The following is a 17,452-nucleotide window of genomic DNA, read 5'->3' on the forward strand; positions in this document are numbered from 1 at the left end:
TAGGTTCAAAGGTGATGAATGACTGGAGTGATCCAAGGCTGAGGTTTAGGTGGATAATAGGGATATGATGAGGGGGCAGGGATTCAAGAGAAAAAGACAGGATAGAAATAAACTCTTTCACCAAAGAGTCAAGATAGGGATAAGAGGAGAGTGGCCAGTGTGGAGAAGATGGCCTGGGAGAGATCTAGGGGTCAAGGAACTGGAGAGGTCATAGTGAGGATGATGAGGAAGGTTGTGTAAGAGAAAGTAGAGGGAGAGGTGGAAAGCCAAGGGATTACAGTCAAATAAGGAGATTTTGGAATTCGTGAACACAGAAGTGGATCATTTGTGGGTGATGACAAGATGAAGGGTATGACCATCTTTGTGGCTGGGGTGGAGCAGAGGAGTATCTCCATAGAAGTGGGCAGGCTGAAGAACTGAGTGGTCAGGGAGTTTGAAGGAGAATCAATCTGGATGCTGAAGTCCCTAAGGAGGAGGGCAGGAGTTGGGGAGAGGAGAAAAATTCCAAGTCAGGTAGAGGAAGGGGAGTGACCTGGATAGAGGGAGGGTCCTGCAGACAACAGCCACCAAGGTTTTCATTGGGTGGTAGAAATGAGTAGCATGAACTTCAAAGGAAGACGTGTAATAGAAAAGAGATATGAGAAGGCATCTCCCCCAGCTCCCAGGGCCCCAGGTGGGGAACATTTGGTCTGTTCTTATATTTGATTAATGTATTGTTCTCCTGGGTTTTCTTTTTCTTCCTCTTTTACATTAAAAAAATTCCTATTCTACGGGATGACTCTCTGGAAAAGAGGAGGGAGGATTTCGGGGGAAATTGAGCTGATGTAAAAACAAAAGACCAATAGTTTGGTTTTTTTTTTAAAGAATATCAGTATTAGAGCAATCCACTCTTGATAAATTCTGGTCAGACAATACAGGTCTTCAAACAAAGCATTCGCATTTGGAGTCCCTACAGCTCATGTCTGTTATTTATAGATGGTTTAAAAACAGACCCTTTGCCACAGGACCAAGCGCCAGACCTAAGTCTGTCTTTGCTTTCTGGATGGCCAGAGCCAAAGAGTGGGCAGTACATGGTCACTACCTCGAATCACTTCTGTCCTACGGCAAAGTGCCCAAAGACAAATGATGTGTCTGTTACTGTTCTCCCGCAAATGCCAGATTAATGACAAGTCAATGTCCTGAAGTGCCTAACGCTTCTGAGACATCATACAGACATCTGTACTGACAGAGGACGGAAAAAACCCATTTCACAGAAGTTGAAGTCAGAAAACTTCAGTCCCACCCAGGGAAAAGCTCGCCCCTTGCTGGATGGGGAGGGAAGGGATGCTGACAGGGAGGGGCCTGGCCAGCAGACAATACTATGTCAGGAGACACAATACCTTCCTCACCTAGTTTTCCACTCATTCTAAGCAACTGGTTTTTGTGGGAGCATACCTCCAACTTGGAACCAAAAAACAGAGCTATCATAATAGAAACTTGCTTCTCAGGCCATTGTGCAGTGGCACTGAACCCTTCACTCAGCATGTGCCTCAGAGCTGCTCAAACTTAATCACTTATGTCTTCCCTACTGTCTCAAAGACTATGCCCTGTCATTCACAGGAGGGTAAGTAGATGGAAGGCCTGGTAAGAAAAGCCACTCAGCTCACCTGATGAGTCATTTACCTTTGATCACAGCTGCTGGAGCTCACTACCCACAGGGAGCTGCCATCTTGAAGGCCTTCTTCTCTGAAGGTCCTTCCAAAGTTCTCCTTGGGAATGACTGTCCAGTTTTCTGACTCAAGAATTCGAGAGCCTGTAACGTTCACCAGGATGATGCCAACAGGGGACCCTAAGGCCGTGAATATGGTGCCTACTTCAGCATTAGAGGGAAACACGTGGTGGATTTCTAGAAATGGCTGCCCCTTTTCTCCATCACTTGTATTTGTCAACTGAAGGATGTTCAAAAGGATGGGAACAGCATCATCACCGGTTGGAATCTTGACCCCACCAACCTGTGGAACAATATCATGATGAAGGACAGTGAGATCCTAACTGGCCAAAACAAAGTCAAATACAGTAAAAGTTTAGGAGTGCAACAGCCTCAAAGAATTCCTAAGCAATGAAAATGCTTACTAGTTGTCCCTGAGACAATAAGTCAACAGATGATGCCTTAAAAAGTTCCTGCCAGTCCTTTCCTGTTCATCCTCATCTGACCCCTCTGTGAAGATGAAGGCAATGAATCCCCTCCTTGGTCTCCAGGTAGCCAATCTCTCCCCTTCAGTTCATCCTGGACACCAGTGGGGATTCTTCCTAAAATGCCACCTTGCTCTCATGTCACCATCCCTGCCCACAAGCCTCCAGAGCCTGCCCATTTTGCTGCCAGACTGAGCCCAAACTCATTAAGTTACAACTTAAGGCTCTTCTCAACTGACTTTTCCCACATTCCACTTGTTAGGCTCCCATATGAACCAATCCCTCCAGCAGGAGCAGCTTCCTGAACCCTTCCCTCTCTGGCTCCAGCCTAAAATACAGTCAATTCCTTGCTCCTCAAACCTATTCCACATGCAAGGGCCCAGGTCCATCTCACCTCTTTCTAAGATGACTTCCTTGACCACCAGCCTCTCCCTGGGTAGCTGATTACATCCACTTATTGCCTGCAGAGTCCCTTTGTCATGCAATTATCTACCATAGGATGTTGTGACTTATGTGCCTCCCTGGGTCTTATATCCCCATGGGATGTTAAGCTCCTTCAGGGCAGGTAGGGCTGTATCTTAGACTTCTCTGGGGCCCTCATATCCCCCAACTTGGTGCTAGGAACAAAGCAGATACTCTAGAAAGCCCTGATGAATGAATTGGCATTTTAAGTTCAACAAATGAAAAACCATCATCACAAAACAGTATTTTTTAGTCAAATCATTTTCAAATCTCAGTTTTGAAAGATTAACTATAATTAAAGAACTCGATGCAAATTAAGAGCAGTGGTGCAACCAAGAACCTTAAAATCTTTCCCCATTTCCTAGCTTCTAATTCTTCTGGTATAATCAGAACAATGCTTTAGCAGGTTATCTTATTGCAATAATATTAAAGTTTTAAAATCATAATAAAGATTTCCTGAAGTAGATTTTACCTCCATCCCATTCCACACAAAGACGTCTTGCCCATCGGTCATTTCAATTTCATGCAATGTCAGTTCATCTCCTACAAAGATGGGATCACCAGTGAAACCACTTGTCACCACCACGGAAAACAGCGTCCACCTCCTCTCCGCACCCAGCCCTTTTCAGAGCATTTGTAACTCAAAAGGTTAGGAGAGACAAAGCAATTGATAACCTTATTTACTTCTTAGCCAGCAGACTCAGAACAGGGTTTTAAGCCCTGTCTCTGTCTCAGAATGATTCTGTGTGACAAGCTGACCACCAAGGCTTCCCCCAGCATCGAGGGCTGAGATTCCCCTCCAGGACACACTTTGAATAGAGGAGGGTGTCATTCCAGCAGCACTGGGGAGGACAGGTCAGTTATACCCAGGCTCCTTCTACCTTAGAATCGCTGAAAATGCCATTTAGTGGATTTACTACTGGAGCCTGCTCTGAACAGGGCTGGAGGACAGCGTAGATGGATGGAAGACAAGGGGTAAAGACAACGGGCAGCATGAAGCTCTGGCAACAAGTGAGGGGCTCATGGGCAGCCCTCGGGAAAGAAGGGCCCAGCGCACACTCAGGGAACCGAGAGGAGGGTGTTGGGCACTGGCCACATGACCAGTGCAAAGTGCTGCTCGTGCAAGGTGGCAGGAAGTGAGGCAAAGACTCAACGTCCACTTTCCTAACCCACCAGGCATGGTAGAAGGGAGGGTGGCCGGGGAGTCAGAGATAAGGGCCACCTCTCAGCTGTCAGAGCTCTCATGTTAAGGCAGAGCTTTTCAGACCCCATATGCCCTTTCTGGGCTCTGCCTGTCTCCAGCCCCCTGCAGCAGGCTCCATCTAAAGGGTAGAGGCAGACAGGGAGAGGTTGGACAGCCAACTCAAGTCCTGGGGATGCCTGAGCACAAGGGGCCTACCTTCGAGGGCCTGGCAAACATGGAGTCCTGCAGGCACAAGCTTGGCAAGGCTGAGCACCAAATCCCCTTCCCAGTATTCCAGGAGCTGGAGATAAAGGAAGGAAGAGAGAGCTGCACAAAGCCAGAGACCAGAAACAACTCCAGGCTGCTTGGAGGACCCTACCTCGAAGAATCTTGAGCTGGTGAGAGAACCCCCCCGCCCCCGCCTGCTCAGACCCTAGATGGAGACCTGGAAATCCAAGGGAGGGACGAGTCTCAGCCTGAAATGCCTGGCTTCCATGCAAGTAAGGTGTCCAGACTCACTCGTTCCCCCAGCCAAGGCTACCTCACAACAAAACAGGTCCTGAGAACACCCAGGAGTGGAGGACAGTCTACCAAGGAAGGCTGGTGCAAAAGGTGCTGCCTCGGGGGTCATTCTTCAAAGGGTATAACTAGCAAGGAGCTCAGCTAGTACCTGATTAACTTTGGTCAAATGGCCTCTGACCCGGAAAAAAAATCTTTTTCCTTCTTAGTAAAAATGGCAGTGGCCTGGATGCAGGGGAAAATGCGCAGTCACTGGAGTCCCTGGGCTTGAAGCCCTGGATTTACCCTTGCTACCCATGTGACTGTAGGCAAGTCCCTGCTCATCTCTGGGGCTCAGTTTCCTCACCTGTAAACTGAAGGGGTTGGACCCAATAAACTCTTGGTGCTAGTACTGAAAACACTGACGAATGGTCCAGACCTAAGACTCCACAGCAGGGCTCATTCCTAGTGAGGAAACCCACTCAACCAAGGCAGACCTCTGCCACATGCAATTTCAAAGAGTTCCCTGAGACACGAAAAGGTTCAGCGAGTTGCCCCAGGAGCTGTCACATGGCTTGCTCAAACATGTCAGAGGCAGGATTTCAACCCAGGGCTTCCTGCCTCCAAGGCTGCCCCATTATGGACATATTAATTGAAGAAACGATTAAAGTAAAGGCCTGGGCCAATGAAAGCTGTCTTAAGTCTAACACTTCTGCTGAATCACCACCTGCTTCTGGCAATGTCATCCTCACCATGAAATAACCCTAGGGAATAACATGGTAGCAGGTGACTCTTCACCCGCAGTCAATACTCTAGCCCTCAAAGGCTGGGCTGCCAGGCAGAGGGGACAGGAAGGGGAAGCCATGCTGGGGCTCAGAGAGGGCCTCGGGGCTCTGGCACATCCAGTCACACTAAGGCCACGGCCCTCCCCATGCCCAGGGCTGAAATGGGAGAAGCAGCCAGTAGCCTCTAGGCCCTGACTTGCAAACAGGCAAGTCCATGCAAACTACATTACCTGAAATACTGACTGCCGGAGATCACCTAAAGTTTTCCGTTTATCGATGGTCAGATCCAACATACAATCTTCTGTTCTGGAGGAGGAGGGGTGCAGGGCCCCATTATAAAACTCATAGCAAGGACCCAGGTGGAGATGCAGGTCTAGTTTGTTGACCACAGAATCATAGTCTGCCCTGGAAAGCATCACAGTCAAAGAAGGAAATCAGTCCTTGAAGACCTTCAAAGTTGCTCCAACACCAAGAGTCTCGTACCCCCAAAACTAGAACTACGAGCCTGACCGGCTACCACAGACCTCCAGGGAAGACCCAAGAGGGCAGCTTTCAAGGCCTTTCTGGCCCCTCCCCAAGGACCACACCCTGGAGCTGAGCAGAAGCCAGCCTGGCCAGTCCAGCTGAACTTTTGGGAAGCCCACAGCCTACCCCAAGCTTGGGTGGACTTACCTCTTTTTCTGCAGCACACTGTTGGCCTCATGCACCTCCCTCAGCAGGTGACTTGGAACCTTGTACTGTGGGTTAGACTGAGCTGCAAACAAAAGCCCTTGTTAATCTGAGATCAGCCAAAGGCAAGCAGGTTCAGGACATCAGCCCCAGACCAGTCCCCAAGGGCCAGTTCCCAGAGGGACCATCCTACTCACTCTGCTTCTCAGGCACAAGGCTTAGATGGGCCAATCTGTGGCACCATCTTCAATCACAGGACAAGCTGCTCAGTGGCCACATCTGCTTACCTCCCATAGGTCCACCTGCCCCCGTGGCCCTGCCGTGTTTCAAGGCACCTGGGGCATGCCCACTATCTGCCACCCAGAGTCTTTCTCTGTTATGTCCCATCACTCGGCAGGCATCGACAGCCCCTCCCAGAGGCATCCTCCGTGTTCCTGACCAACATCCAGCCATGGACACAAGAACAATTCCCTACTAACCCCATTCTCAGTATATTCCTTCACTAATCAACTGATACACATGAACTAAGCTCCTACTATGTGCCTAATACTCTGCTAGGCCTTCAGGAAGCTTAGAGTTTGTGGGGGACACAACCCATCTGCTTAAAATGCAATCATCTACTTCACACAGGGATTCTCTTAGGAGGGTCAACAAGCTAAAATCAGATCGCAAATGCCTTTGGAAGCCTCCAGTGTTAGTTCTGTGCTGTATCTCTGTCTCCTTAAGAGAGAATGGGGGACTGCCACACTAGCCCACAGGCTCACCACTGGCAAAGGCTTACTTTAATTCAAGAGCAGGGAGGAAAAAAGCAGGCCAGGGATGACTGGAAATTCAGATTCCTGTGACAAAAGTTGGGGCAAGCCTAGAGAGAGGCCCACAATGCCGAACACTAAGGAGTGCCCCAAATAAAAACCACTCACTGACCAGACATACTGATGGGAAAGGCAGCAACAGAACAGAAACATCAGAGATCTGCCTGTAGTTTGGTACTGACCTATGATCTCATCTAATGGACTTTGGGCTTTGAATCCCTCTCCCCTAATGCAGGCTAACAACTCCAGTGTGGCCTGGAGCCCCAGGGGAGGACTAGACCCCAAGCTAGCCTCAGAGTCAGAACATGTGAGGTCAAGCCCTACCTCTGACCCAGGCCAGCCCAGGAACCCCAGCAGCTTCCCTCAGCTGTAAAAAAGATCCCAGCAATAAGGACAGTCAGAACAGCTAACATTTCAAGTGTACCTACTGTGTGCCTGGCCCTGTGCCACTACATGCTTCACAATTCTTACAACTGACCCTCACAACCACCCTAGAAGGGAGGCAAGATGAGGATCCCTGCTTTACAAAGGAGGAAACTAAGGCCCACAGAGGTTTAGTGACTTGCCCAAGGGCCTCCAGCTAGTCAGTGTGTGAGGTCAGATTTGAACTCGGATCTTCCTGAGCCCAGGTCCAATGCACTAGGCATTCTGACACCTTGCTGCACAGGCAGAGTCTCTCACCAAGGACTCATGTAGCCAGCTGAAGGACAGGAACACAAATGGCCAGCCTGGCTTGACATGATCATGCCCTGATCTGTGAGGACTGTGCCTTGTTTGTCTCTGGAAGGTCTCCCACCCTTCAGCCCTCCTCCCAGGTCTGCCTCACACTGCACATGGCTAAAGCCTGGTCTTGACTCTTCTGGGCAAAGGCTGAGGCTCCAGTGCCATGGCCCATACCTTCTGGAGGCCTCTGCAGCTGTGTCTTTCGGTAAAACAACATGTAGGCACTCTCTTTTCCCTGGAATTGCTTCTCAATGTCTGCTTCCTGGATGGGTTCCACTTGTGAATCATTGATGTCAAACCAATGAGGACCTTCGGCACTGACCTCCAGCTGTGGATCCCCTGCAGGCTCCGCTCCAGAACCCTTGGGGCCCTCACCACAAGAAGGGGCTGAGGGACCAGGCTGCTTACACTCAGCCCAAGGTGATTGGGCGGGGCTGGCGTCCCTCCTTAGACAGACCTTGTTTGGATTGGAGCTAAGGAGAAATACATCGGAATGGGCATGTAAAAACTGAAAGGAAAAAAATACAAACTCAGTTAGCCACGCCCTGAACAATGACCCCAACCAGGGACCCAGAGAAGGCTAATAGACCAGGCCCAGAGACGGTGCAGGGGCAGCGAGGGTCTGGGGGGATGTCTCACTAAAACCCCTCAAGGAAGCTGGGAAGGAAGGGCCCCAGACATGTTCAGACTCAGTTTATACTTCAGGACATAGAGCCGGGAGGGAAGACAGATTCAGAGCCAGCTTCCCCAGACTCCAGGTTGGGGGCCATGTCTATTCCATCACACTCCCTTTGGGGTTCAGGGCATCATGATCCTAGTACCCTCTGCTCTATTTACTTCAGGGTATTTTCATCAGGTCCATTTTCTCCATCCACAAAGATGACAATGTTAGAGATAGAGCAGGGTCCTGACTAAGAGGGTGCCCACAAGCCCTCTGGGAATACAGGAAAGGGAAGAAGGACTGTGTGCCCAGAATGGGGCACTTGGATCAAATGCTGGAGCAGAATCTGCCCCAGGGCCACCTCATAGTCACAACAAATAAGGGAAAATCCCACTTTACTTGTGCGCCAATGCGACTCAATCTGAAAGAGTAAAAGCCATTTGCCAACACAGAAATGGCAATAGGAAATGCACAGGCAGTTTTCAAAGGAAGAAATCCAAGCCATCCACAAACGTAGGAAAGAACGTCTCCAGATCAGAGAGATGCACACTGAAAGCACCTGTGGGCTTGGGGCTTGTCTCTCCTGCCACTTCAAGCTACCTGTGGAATGCTGAGAGATCTAGCGCCTGCATAAATGAATTTGGTTATCCTGACATTCCAATCAATAAAGACCTTCAAAATGTTAAAGAGCAGCCTGCTTCCCTCTGCCCATCTCTGGCCATCTTCGAAGCCCTACCCAACTGGCCTGGCTGGCCCCCAGGCCCACTGCCTGGTACCCTCCCAACATGGTGCACTCCACCCACAGTGTCCCAAGCATGCCCTCTCAAGCCCTAGGTACAAGGACCAAATCAAGACCAATTGTATCATTTCTGGAAGGGAAGGTCCCACAACTACCCAAGGCCCTCCTGCCAAGGCCAGAACTGCCCGCCTTGACTCATGATGCTTCCATGTTCAGCCAAGAAACCTGGAGCAGATTAGGTTAGGTGCCCCAAGGAAGAGGGCCCCAGAGATCCTCTGGGGGCTGCCTGGCTCTGCCTAGGAGGCTCTCAGCTCCAGTACCTCCTCCATCAAGGTCAAAGGGCTTTTCCTAAAGTGCAGACTTGGCCACGTCACCTCCTTCAAACTCCCAGGGTTACCTATTACCTCTGAGATCAAGGAGGCTTTTAAAGGGCCTCCTTGCTCTCCAGTCCTCTTATGCCCTCCCACCTACCCTTCGAATCGGTGATTCTGGCCTCCTGGACATCTCTACACTCCAGGTACTTACTTTATCTGGCTGTGCTCCCTGCCTGGGACACTCTCCCTCCTCATCTCTATCTCCTGGCAGCTGCCTTCTTCAGGAAGCCTTCCCTGATCTCCCCATAGTACAAGTGCCTTTCCTGAGACCCTCACCCACGTATCCTTTCTGTCTTGTCTAAACACAGTGGCCGGCTCCCCGAGGGCCTCTTTTCGTATCCTCAGTTTTCAGCAGTGCCCAGTACACAGTACATGTCAATCAACATTTACTGTCTGACTGACTTCCTACTAAGTGCACAGCTGGTGCTCATCTGCCTCAGCAGGTGGATGATCTTAAGAGGTCGGGACCATTCAAGGTGATGACTGCGCCAGCCCAGGGCCTCAGGGGAGGTAAAATTTAAGATCACAGAACCCTGACTCATCTGGCCTAATGGGCCAGAAAGAGCTGGAATAAGATGAAACCAAAGCTCCCCACTAAGGCCCATGAACTCCCAGGCATGGAAAGGAGCTGGCATTGCCCAGGCTGCTTGGTGAAAGCTAGTGTCCCTCCCGGGACAGGAGCCCAAGCTGGCTGTTCTACTGGGGGAGGGAGGGGCAGGAGCTCAGCCAAAGGCAGCCCAAGAGCATCACAGTAGTCCCCTGGGCTGGGGGAGTGGGGGAAGAAGGGAGGTTGCCATCACCTTCAGCAGGGGCCCGTGCTGTTTCCGAAACTTCTTGTTCCAAGATATTTCTATGCTAGCCAAGAGTTTCTGACCCAGTTGATCCACAGAAATCAGCTTGTTCTCCTCCTTCAGAAGGAAAGAGTAAAGCACATCAGAACAGAAATGCATGATGTCAACTTCAACCATGTCAGGAGGGGAGATGCCCAGGCAATCAGTCCAAAGGCTCCTGCCCTCCTAAGATGCCATTCCAGGGGAGGAGCAGAGCCCGAGCTAGCTACACACTCCACTCTGGGGCCTCTTGTGAGCATCCCTCCCCCAAGGGGACGTGACTGCCACCCCACCCTCAACTCCATATGCCCCTGCTGGCTCCCTCCCTCTAGCCTGGTTTCTGGGGAGGACAGAACCCAGAGGCTTCCAAAGTGTCCAGCCAGCAGCACTGCCACCATACCCTGGCTAACAAGCTCTCACCCTGTCCCTCCTGCCTCCAGTCACCTCAGAGTGGCCTGGCAGCCCTGGGATTAGTGATCCTCACTGCCCCCAACATCTCTGTGCTTGGTAGCCCTGAAGTTTCCTTTGGATCATCACAGACTCTTCCCTCATCCAGTAAGTTATGAAACACTATCACTCCCTGAGGCTGGGTAAGTGTAACCTCTTTCCAGGTTACTCCGATCCCAGGCACTCTATCTGGGTCATCTGCTCTCATCCCTCCACCCATCAAAGTGTTCTGAGTCCCCAAGGTCTACACCCCAAAAGGTAAGACTTTTGGGCCCTCCTGATTCCTCTCTGCATCCTGCTTGCCCTCACCCTCCTCTGGGCATGGACCTTTCCTGGCTGAGGAGCCCTAGGCTGAGCCCCCACATCCTCATCACACAGCATGGACCTACTCACCTCTGAGGGCTGCTAGGAGGATCAAATGAGAGCCTGTTTCTCAAGGACCCTGCCAGCCTTAAAGCACTTTATGTATACTGGCTAGTACAGTCAGCCTGGCTACCTACCGTCTACATGCGAAGCCTGTGCTGGGTGCCAAGGATGCCAAGAGAAAAGCAAAGAGTCTCTGCCCTCAAAGAATGGAAGTTACTCTCATAACTGCCCTCCACCCCCAAGTCTCAGCCCTCCAATTGGAGCACAGGGGCCACCTCCTCCATGAGGCCTGCTCAAGGCCCCAGCTGAAAGAGCCCTTGCCCCTGCTCCTTCCCTCCCTCCTCCACATGCCCACACGTGCTGACAGAGGACTCCTGGGTCATGTCTGGTCCTCCTGGCACCCAGCGTGGCACTGGGAACACAGAAAGCCTCTTCTTCTCTAGTGGAATTTCCCTGATGAGAACTGTGATACTAAGGCAATACCAGGTGTTTGCTAAATGAACATCACATGGAAACCAAAGTCTCCAGCTTCCCTGAGGCTTGCATGCCTGCTTTCCAGACTCAGACCTGGCATATCACAAGAAGCTGGAGGTGGGAGACCCACCCTACAGGGGAGAGAAGGAAGAATTCAAGACACAACATACCTGTGACAAGATATTTTTGAGGACCGTCAATGGATTGTCCGTTTCTTGTATACATGAAAGGTCCTTCAAACTCTTGGCCCTTGCAACGGATTCAGATTCGTCTTCCTGGTAAAAACAAGGGCATCCTGGTCAATGGCATCAATACAGTCAGGAGACTCTGAATGGCCATGAACAAAGGCCCACGTGGACTGGAAGGGGCTTCACAAGGTTTTGAAGGCAGCTGACGAGCAAGGACATTGAACTCAGCTGTTCCACAAAGGCCCAAAGTCTTTTTCACTTTCTCAATAAACACATCACCTCTCCAAGTGGGGGGTTCTGAGACTTCAAGGCCAATGAGAGTCACAAGTAAGAACAGTGGCCAATCACGGGCAGCTGCCATTGCCAGCCTGTGTCACAGGCCCAGGGACCTACAGATACCAAATGCAAGGGGCACAAGGGAGAGAGGCCACAGACTTCATGTGGCAGGCCACCCCATAACCTTCCATCTGTTAATGATTTCTTCTTTGGCCCACTGGTACCAACTGATTTGTAGTTTGTCTCCCCCATAGTCCAGTAGCTCCCTGAGGGCAGGGCCTGTCTTTTGCCTTTCTCTGCATCCCCAATAATCAGCACAATGCCTGGCACTGTATTATCTTCTCAGACATGTCGGCTGTTCCTTCCCTCTCCTAAGGAGCCTGGAGCCATCCTCCACCACATCTCACGACTGGCAGGGGCATCATCCCCCAAGAAAATGCTATTGATCAGTGTTATACATGTTGGCTAGGGGGGGCCTGTGTGGGTTCAGTTGAGATTTTAAACGATGAATCTGCAGACTAGCTTCCAAAAGAGACCGATGCTTCTACACATTCTACTGTCTCGGGAAGAGTCCCTGGCATGTTGGAATGGCCTCACCCAACACCACTCTCTAGGGTTTCCTCCATCCCTGTCATGATGATGTGGCTTATTTCCCCAGGCAGAAGGCAGGCAGGCAGAGAGGAGAGAGGGCTGCCCTGGGAGCCTGCTTCTGAGCTCTATAAGCTCAATGAGGGGGTGGCTCACAAGCCACTGAGGTCGCTTTCAGCTCCAGCTCAGGAACCTAAGGCCAGCTTTGTGATCAGGGTAAAGACATTGAACCTTTGTGTCCTCATCGAGAAAATGCAAAAAATGATCCTTGCAGGGTGGAATAAGAGCCCTTTGCAAATTCGCAAAGCCACCTAAGCTGAGATACCTCCCCTAGCTCATGCTAAAACTGACCAAGTGCAGAGACAAATGTTCCAACCAAATTCATCAAGTCACAGGCATATTAAACTGTCACATTTGCGGCCTGGACCCAGACCCACCTCTCTGGCTATCTCCTTAACACCAGCCTCTCCTGTCATAGGTTTCTGACATCTCATATGTCAAATATATAAAGATCTTTGTCAAATCTATAAGAATATGAGTCATTCACCAATTGATAAATGGTCAAAGGATATGAACAGGCAATTTTTTGACAAGGGAATCAAAGATATAGATATGGAGACACAGAAATATGTGTCTGTATAATCATATGAAAAAATGCTCTAAATCATTATTGACTAGAAAAATGCAAATTAAGACAATAGAAGAAAACAACAAATATGGGAGAGGATATGGAAAACTAGGACACTAACACACTATTGGTGGAACTGTGAACTGATCCATCCATCTGGGAGAACAATTTAGAATTATGCCCAAATAATCATAAAACTACATTTACCCTCTGACCCGACAATGCCATTATTAGCTGCTTCCTTAAAAGATAAAAAGCAAAAAGGATCCTGTATGTTCTAAGATATTTATAGCAGTTGTCCTTGTGGTGGCAGAGAGCTAGAAATCATGGGGATGCCCACCACCTGGGGAATGGCTGAACAAGTTGTGATGGAGCAACGCTGGGCCGTAAGAAATGGGCAGCAGGACGGTTTGAGAAAAGGCTGGAGAGATACGCATGAAATAACAAAGAGGGAAACGAGCAGGACCAAGAGAATGCTGTCTGCAGTAACAGCAAGAGTGATCCAAGAATAGTTGTGACATATCACAAACACTCCTATTAATTACAAAGGACCTATGAAGGAAGACGTTATTCACCTCCAGAGAAAGAACGGATAATGGAAGTGTGCATGGAACGGTTTCACATGTGTGTGTAAGTATCTGTGTCAAACGGTCGCCTTCTCTAGCATGAGGTGTGAAGGCGGGGACGAAGGCAGTTCGGAAAAAAGAGTGTAACAAAAAAATACAATCAAAAAACGGACAGAGGGAGAATCCCAAGAGTGTGTGGGCAACAAGGGGGATAGCAGAAAAGGCAAAACCAGCCCCCAAAGATGGCCGGCAGCAGCATGGAGGAAATGTGAGAGCTGCCACGTTGCAGCGATAGGCACGGTGTCATGTCCAGCCCAAGGCTCTCTGGAGGAAGCGACAAGGATAGAGCCCAAGAGGGCTGGACAAGAGGAACTCAGCCAGAGCAGGAAGGGGACCCTTGGCCTTGCCTCAGCAGTGTGTGATGTCCTCCAGGAGCCCCCTGCCAGGCAGGAGCTTTCTAGTCTTTGGGGGCAGCCTCTTCCATCACTCTGCTCTCCTTGCACTATTCCCTACTCCTTCCTTCTCATCACTCAAAGGACAATTACGGGGCACCATGAAGGGTCACATCATTCCTTGGGTGTTACAGGTACCAACCTGGCCTTCCTCCTCAGCTGCCTTGCCAAGAACTGAGTTCTTTTCTTCCATGGGCCCAACGGCCTATAGACACAGTCTGCACAGAGCAAGGACTCGCTGCCTCCTCGCACAAGGAGACCTTTGGAAATGAGAGCAGAACTTCAGGGCCTATGTCCAAACTCACCTCAAACTGCCAGTTTCCCAACTGGTCCACATCTTTGATATACACATGGTAATGTCCTCCATAGCAGCCGCCTTTGTGTATAATGACAGAGAAGAGGTCATACAAATACTCTGAATCATCCAACTCACTCTAAAAGGAAAAGGAGAATGCATCACTTGTCATTGGTAAGAACGTGAGCACAGAGGAGACAACATGGGACCCTGGGGGTCCCATGAGGAGATGCTGATCTGTAATAGGGAGAGGCTGTTTAAAGACAAACTTCAAATTACAAAACTGTCCAGGGTTTGATGGGACACAGATGGCAGTCTGCTAGCTAATACCTCTTTTAGGCCACCAATGGACACCACTGTGCACAGAGCACAGGGCCTGGACTCAAGAACATCCAAGTTCAAATCCAGCCTCAGACACTTACTACCTGGGGGATGGAGCACATCACTTCACCTGTCTGCCTCACCTGCCTCAGCAGTAAAATGGGGTGAGCAACAGTACCCACCACCCAGGGCTGCTGAAGATCAAATAAATTCCCATTTGTACAGTATTTTGCACACCTCAAAGTGCTATCTCAATGTTAGTTGTCATGGTTGTTATTCTCTGAGAAGGTCTATCCAAACACGGGCCCTAAACTACATAAGGCTGAGTTCTGATGAGACATTCCTACATTCCCAAGGAGCAATGCTGTGCTACCTTCTCTGGAGACTTTCGAGAAAAGGGGCAAAGCCTCACATGCTCTTGGGGGGAGCGTGAGGGAGGGAGCTGTGGGCTCTCCCCAGGTCTGCCTGCCCTTCACCATTCCCCAGCTCAGCTGCCTGGCCTTCAGAGGATGAACTCTCAGCTCATGGGGCTCTCCAAAAGGAAGATGAGGGGACTTCACAGAGTTCTTCCTCTGTTAGATGAGGAGGTAGGGTGAGACTCACTGGGAGGTGACAACTACTCTGGAACGTCAAGGGTTCTCAGAGGCCAACACTCTCAGCCTCAGCCTGAGCCAGGACAGCTCCTGCCTTTTTCGGGTCATGGCTCCCTTAGCCATCCCTTCCCAGAATCACAACGTAAACTAACTGAGAGAAGGGCTATACTTCATTAGATATAAGTGCCAACTAAGATGTCACTCTGACAAGTCCATGGACCACTAGGGTAAGTGCCCCTGATCTGAATCATCCTCCCCAAGGGCTCACCCTGCCTTCACTCAGACTTCAGGTCCTTGAAGCACACCCTCCAGGGCAGGCAAGCCCTTCAATTTATTTCTCTTTAGAAAGAATTTGCCCAAATGAAGAAATTTAAGCTACCTAAAATGATATGAAGAAATGCTCTAAATCACTATTGATTAGAGAAATGCAAATTAAAACAGCCCTAAGGTACCATGTCATACTTAGCAGATTGGCTGATATGGTATAAAAGGAAAATGATAAATGTTGGAGAAGATGTGGGAAAACTGGAACACTAACGCATTGTTGGTGGAGTTGTGAACAGATCCAACCATTCTGGAAAGTAATTTAGAGCTATGACCAAAGAGCCATAAAACTCTGCATACCTTTTGATTCAGCAATACCAGTCTTAGGTCTGTAACGCCAAGAGATCATAAAAAGAGGGAAAGGATCCACATGTACAAAATTATTTATAGTGGCTCTTTTTGTGGAGGCAAAAAGCTGGAAATTAAAGGGATGCCCATCTACTGGGGAATGGGCTGTGGTATACGAATATACAGAATACTATTATGCTATAAGAAATGATGAGCAGGCAGATTTCAGAAAAACCTGGAAAGACTTATATGAGCTGATGCTAAGTGACGTAACATTGACATTGTGCCAAGACTAACGTCGATAGACTTAGCTCTTCTCAGCAATGCAAAGTTCTAAGACAGCTACAAAAGACTCATGATGGAAAATGCCATCCACATGCAGAGAAAGAACTATGGAGTCTGAATGTAGAGCAAGCAGACTATTTTCTTTTCCTTCTAATTTTTTCTCTCATGGTTCTTCCCTTTTGTTCTGATTGTTCTTTCACAACATGACTAATGTGGAAATGTTTAACATGACTGTACATGTACAGCCTATATCAGACTGCTTGCTGTCTTGGGGAGGGAAAAAAATTGGAACCCAAAGTTTTACAAAAATGAATGTTGAAAACTATTTTTACATGTCATTGGAAAAAAATAAAATACTATTAAGTGAAAAAAATATTTGCCCAAGAAATCTGGGGAAAGATTTCATTTCAAGTGGAAAATATTTTTTTAAATGAATTTGGCTGAACATGAAGAGGGGAAGGCATGAAAGCGATTCAGGCAGAATGTAGATGGCTGGGGTTGGAGAATTCAGAATTTGAAGGACAAGAACAGCAGGCAGAGTTTCCTCCTCTAAGCAAAGTTCCCCGATCCCTCCCAAATCCCAAAGTCAAAGGGCCAAGGGGTGTCTCTGCAACAGCTGATGGCCTATTTCATGAGATGAAAGCAGAGACCTCCGGACTCCCTCCTGAACCCTGAGCACCTGACTTGGCTAATGTGCAAGGGGAGCAACAAGGGAACAAGAGGGCACCAACCTGTTCACAGAAGGGCTTCAGGTCTATCTGCAGAGGAAATGTGTAGCGGCCTGTTTCCTTGTAGCGCTCACACTTGGCAAAGTCAAAATTAAATCTCAGCAATGAAATCGTCAGAAAAGGAGGCAGCTTCCGTAGCCGGGCCGACTGTGGAGACAAGACCACCATGGTGAGGATAGGTAAGGAGTGGCGCATGCCTGCACACACTCCCTCACACTCACAGCAGGTGCCCATGAGGGCTGCAGACAATTTCCAAGGTCACAGGAAAGCCACAGACTGAAAGCACACATGACTGATACAAAGTGACCCCAGAAGAGCCTCCACTGGCACCCTCCATCTCCTCCCTTAGTCTCTGCCCTTGTTCTGGATCTGAGAATCTAGGACCGCAGGCTGGCTGCCATCCTCCACACTGCCCTGTCTACACCCTGGTGGGCCCCAAGGATCCCACACATTCAGTGTGTGGCTTCTCCACCATCATTCTCAAACACAACAACAGTACCTAGTGGTTTGTGGGCATACAGGAGGAAGAGAATCCCAGAACTATACAGTCCCACCCCTCCCATTGTTCAGAGAAGACAGCTGGGGCCCAGAGTAGAGACCACAGACTCAAACTTAGCTGGGTGTCAAGCTGTGGTGAGGGAAGGAAAGGAAACCTTAAGGTGGTCAGTGGGACCAAAGTGTCAGATTCCTCTATGAGGACTCCGGATGCCATGTCAGAGAGCTAA

At 49.4% G+C, this 17,452-nt stretch overlaps 1 protein-coding gene across 8 annotated transcripts in view; it reads right to left on the reverse strand.

Moving 5' to 3' along the window:
* The window catches only part of USP40 (ubiquitin specific peptidase 40), a 58,645-nt gene that overhangs the window by 31,962 nt on the left and 9,231 nt on the right, over window positions 1-17,452 (reverse strand). For all 8 annotated transcript variants that reach the window (XM_072640719.1, XM_072640717.1, XM_072640718.1 and 5 more), the window contains exons 7-16: window positions 16,731-16,874; window positions 14,199-14,327; window positions 11,366-11,470; window positions 9,879-9,986; window positions 7,479-7,812; window positions 5,773-5,854; window positions 5,331-5,505; window positions 4,034-4,118; window positions 3,107-3,177; window positions 1,663-1,991 (exon numbers count right to left, since the gene is read on the reverse strand). In XM_072640719.1, coding sequence (XP_072496820.1) covers window positions 1,663-1,991; window positions 3,107-3,177; window positions 4,034-4,118; window positions 5,331-5,505; window positions 5,773-5,854; window positions 7,479-7,812; window positions 9,879-9,986; window positions 11,366-11,470; window positions 14,199-14,327; window positions 16,731-16,874 — 1,562 coding nt within the window. The remainder of the gene's footprint in view (window positions 1-1,662; window positions 1,992-3,106; window positions 3,178-4,033; window positions 4,119-5,330; window positions 5,506-5,772; window positions 5,855-7,478; window positions 7,813-9,878; window positions 9,987-11,365; window positions 11,471-14,198; window positions 14,328-16,730; window positions 16,875-17,452) is intronic.

The sequence above is a fragment of the Notamacropus eugenii genome, chromosome 2 (genome assembly GCF_028372415.1).
Source record: "Notamacropus eugenii isolate mMacEug1 chromosome 2, mMacEug1.pri_v2, whole genome shotgun sequence".
NCBI classification, from domain to species: domain Eukaryota; kingdom Metazoa; phylum Chordata; class Mammalia; order Diprotodontia; family Macropodidae; genus Notamacropus; species Notamacropus eugenii.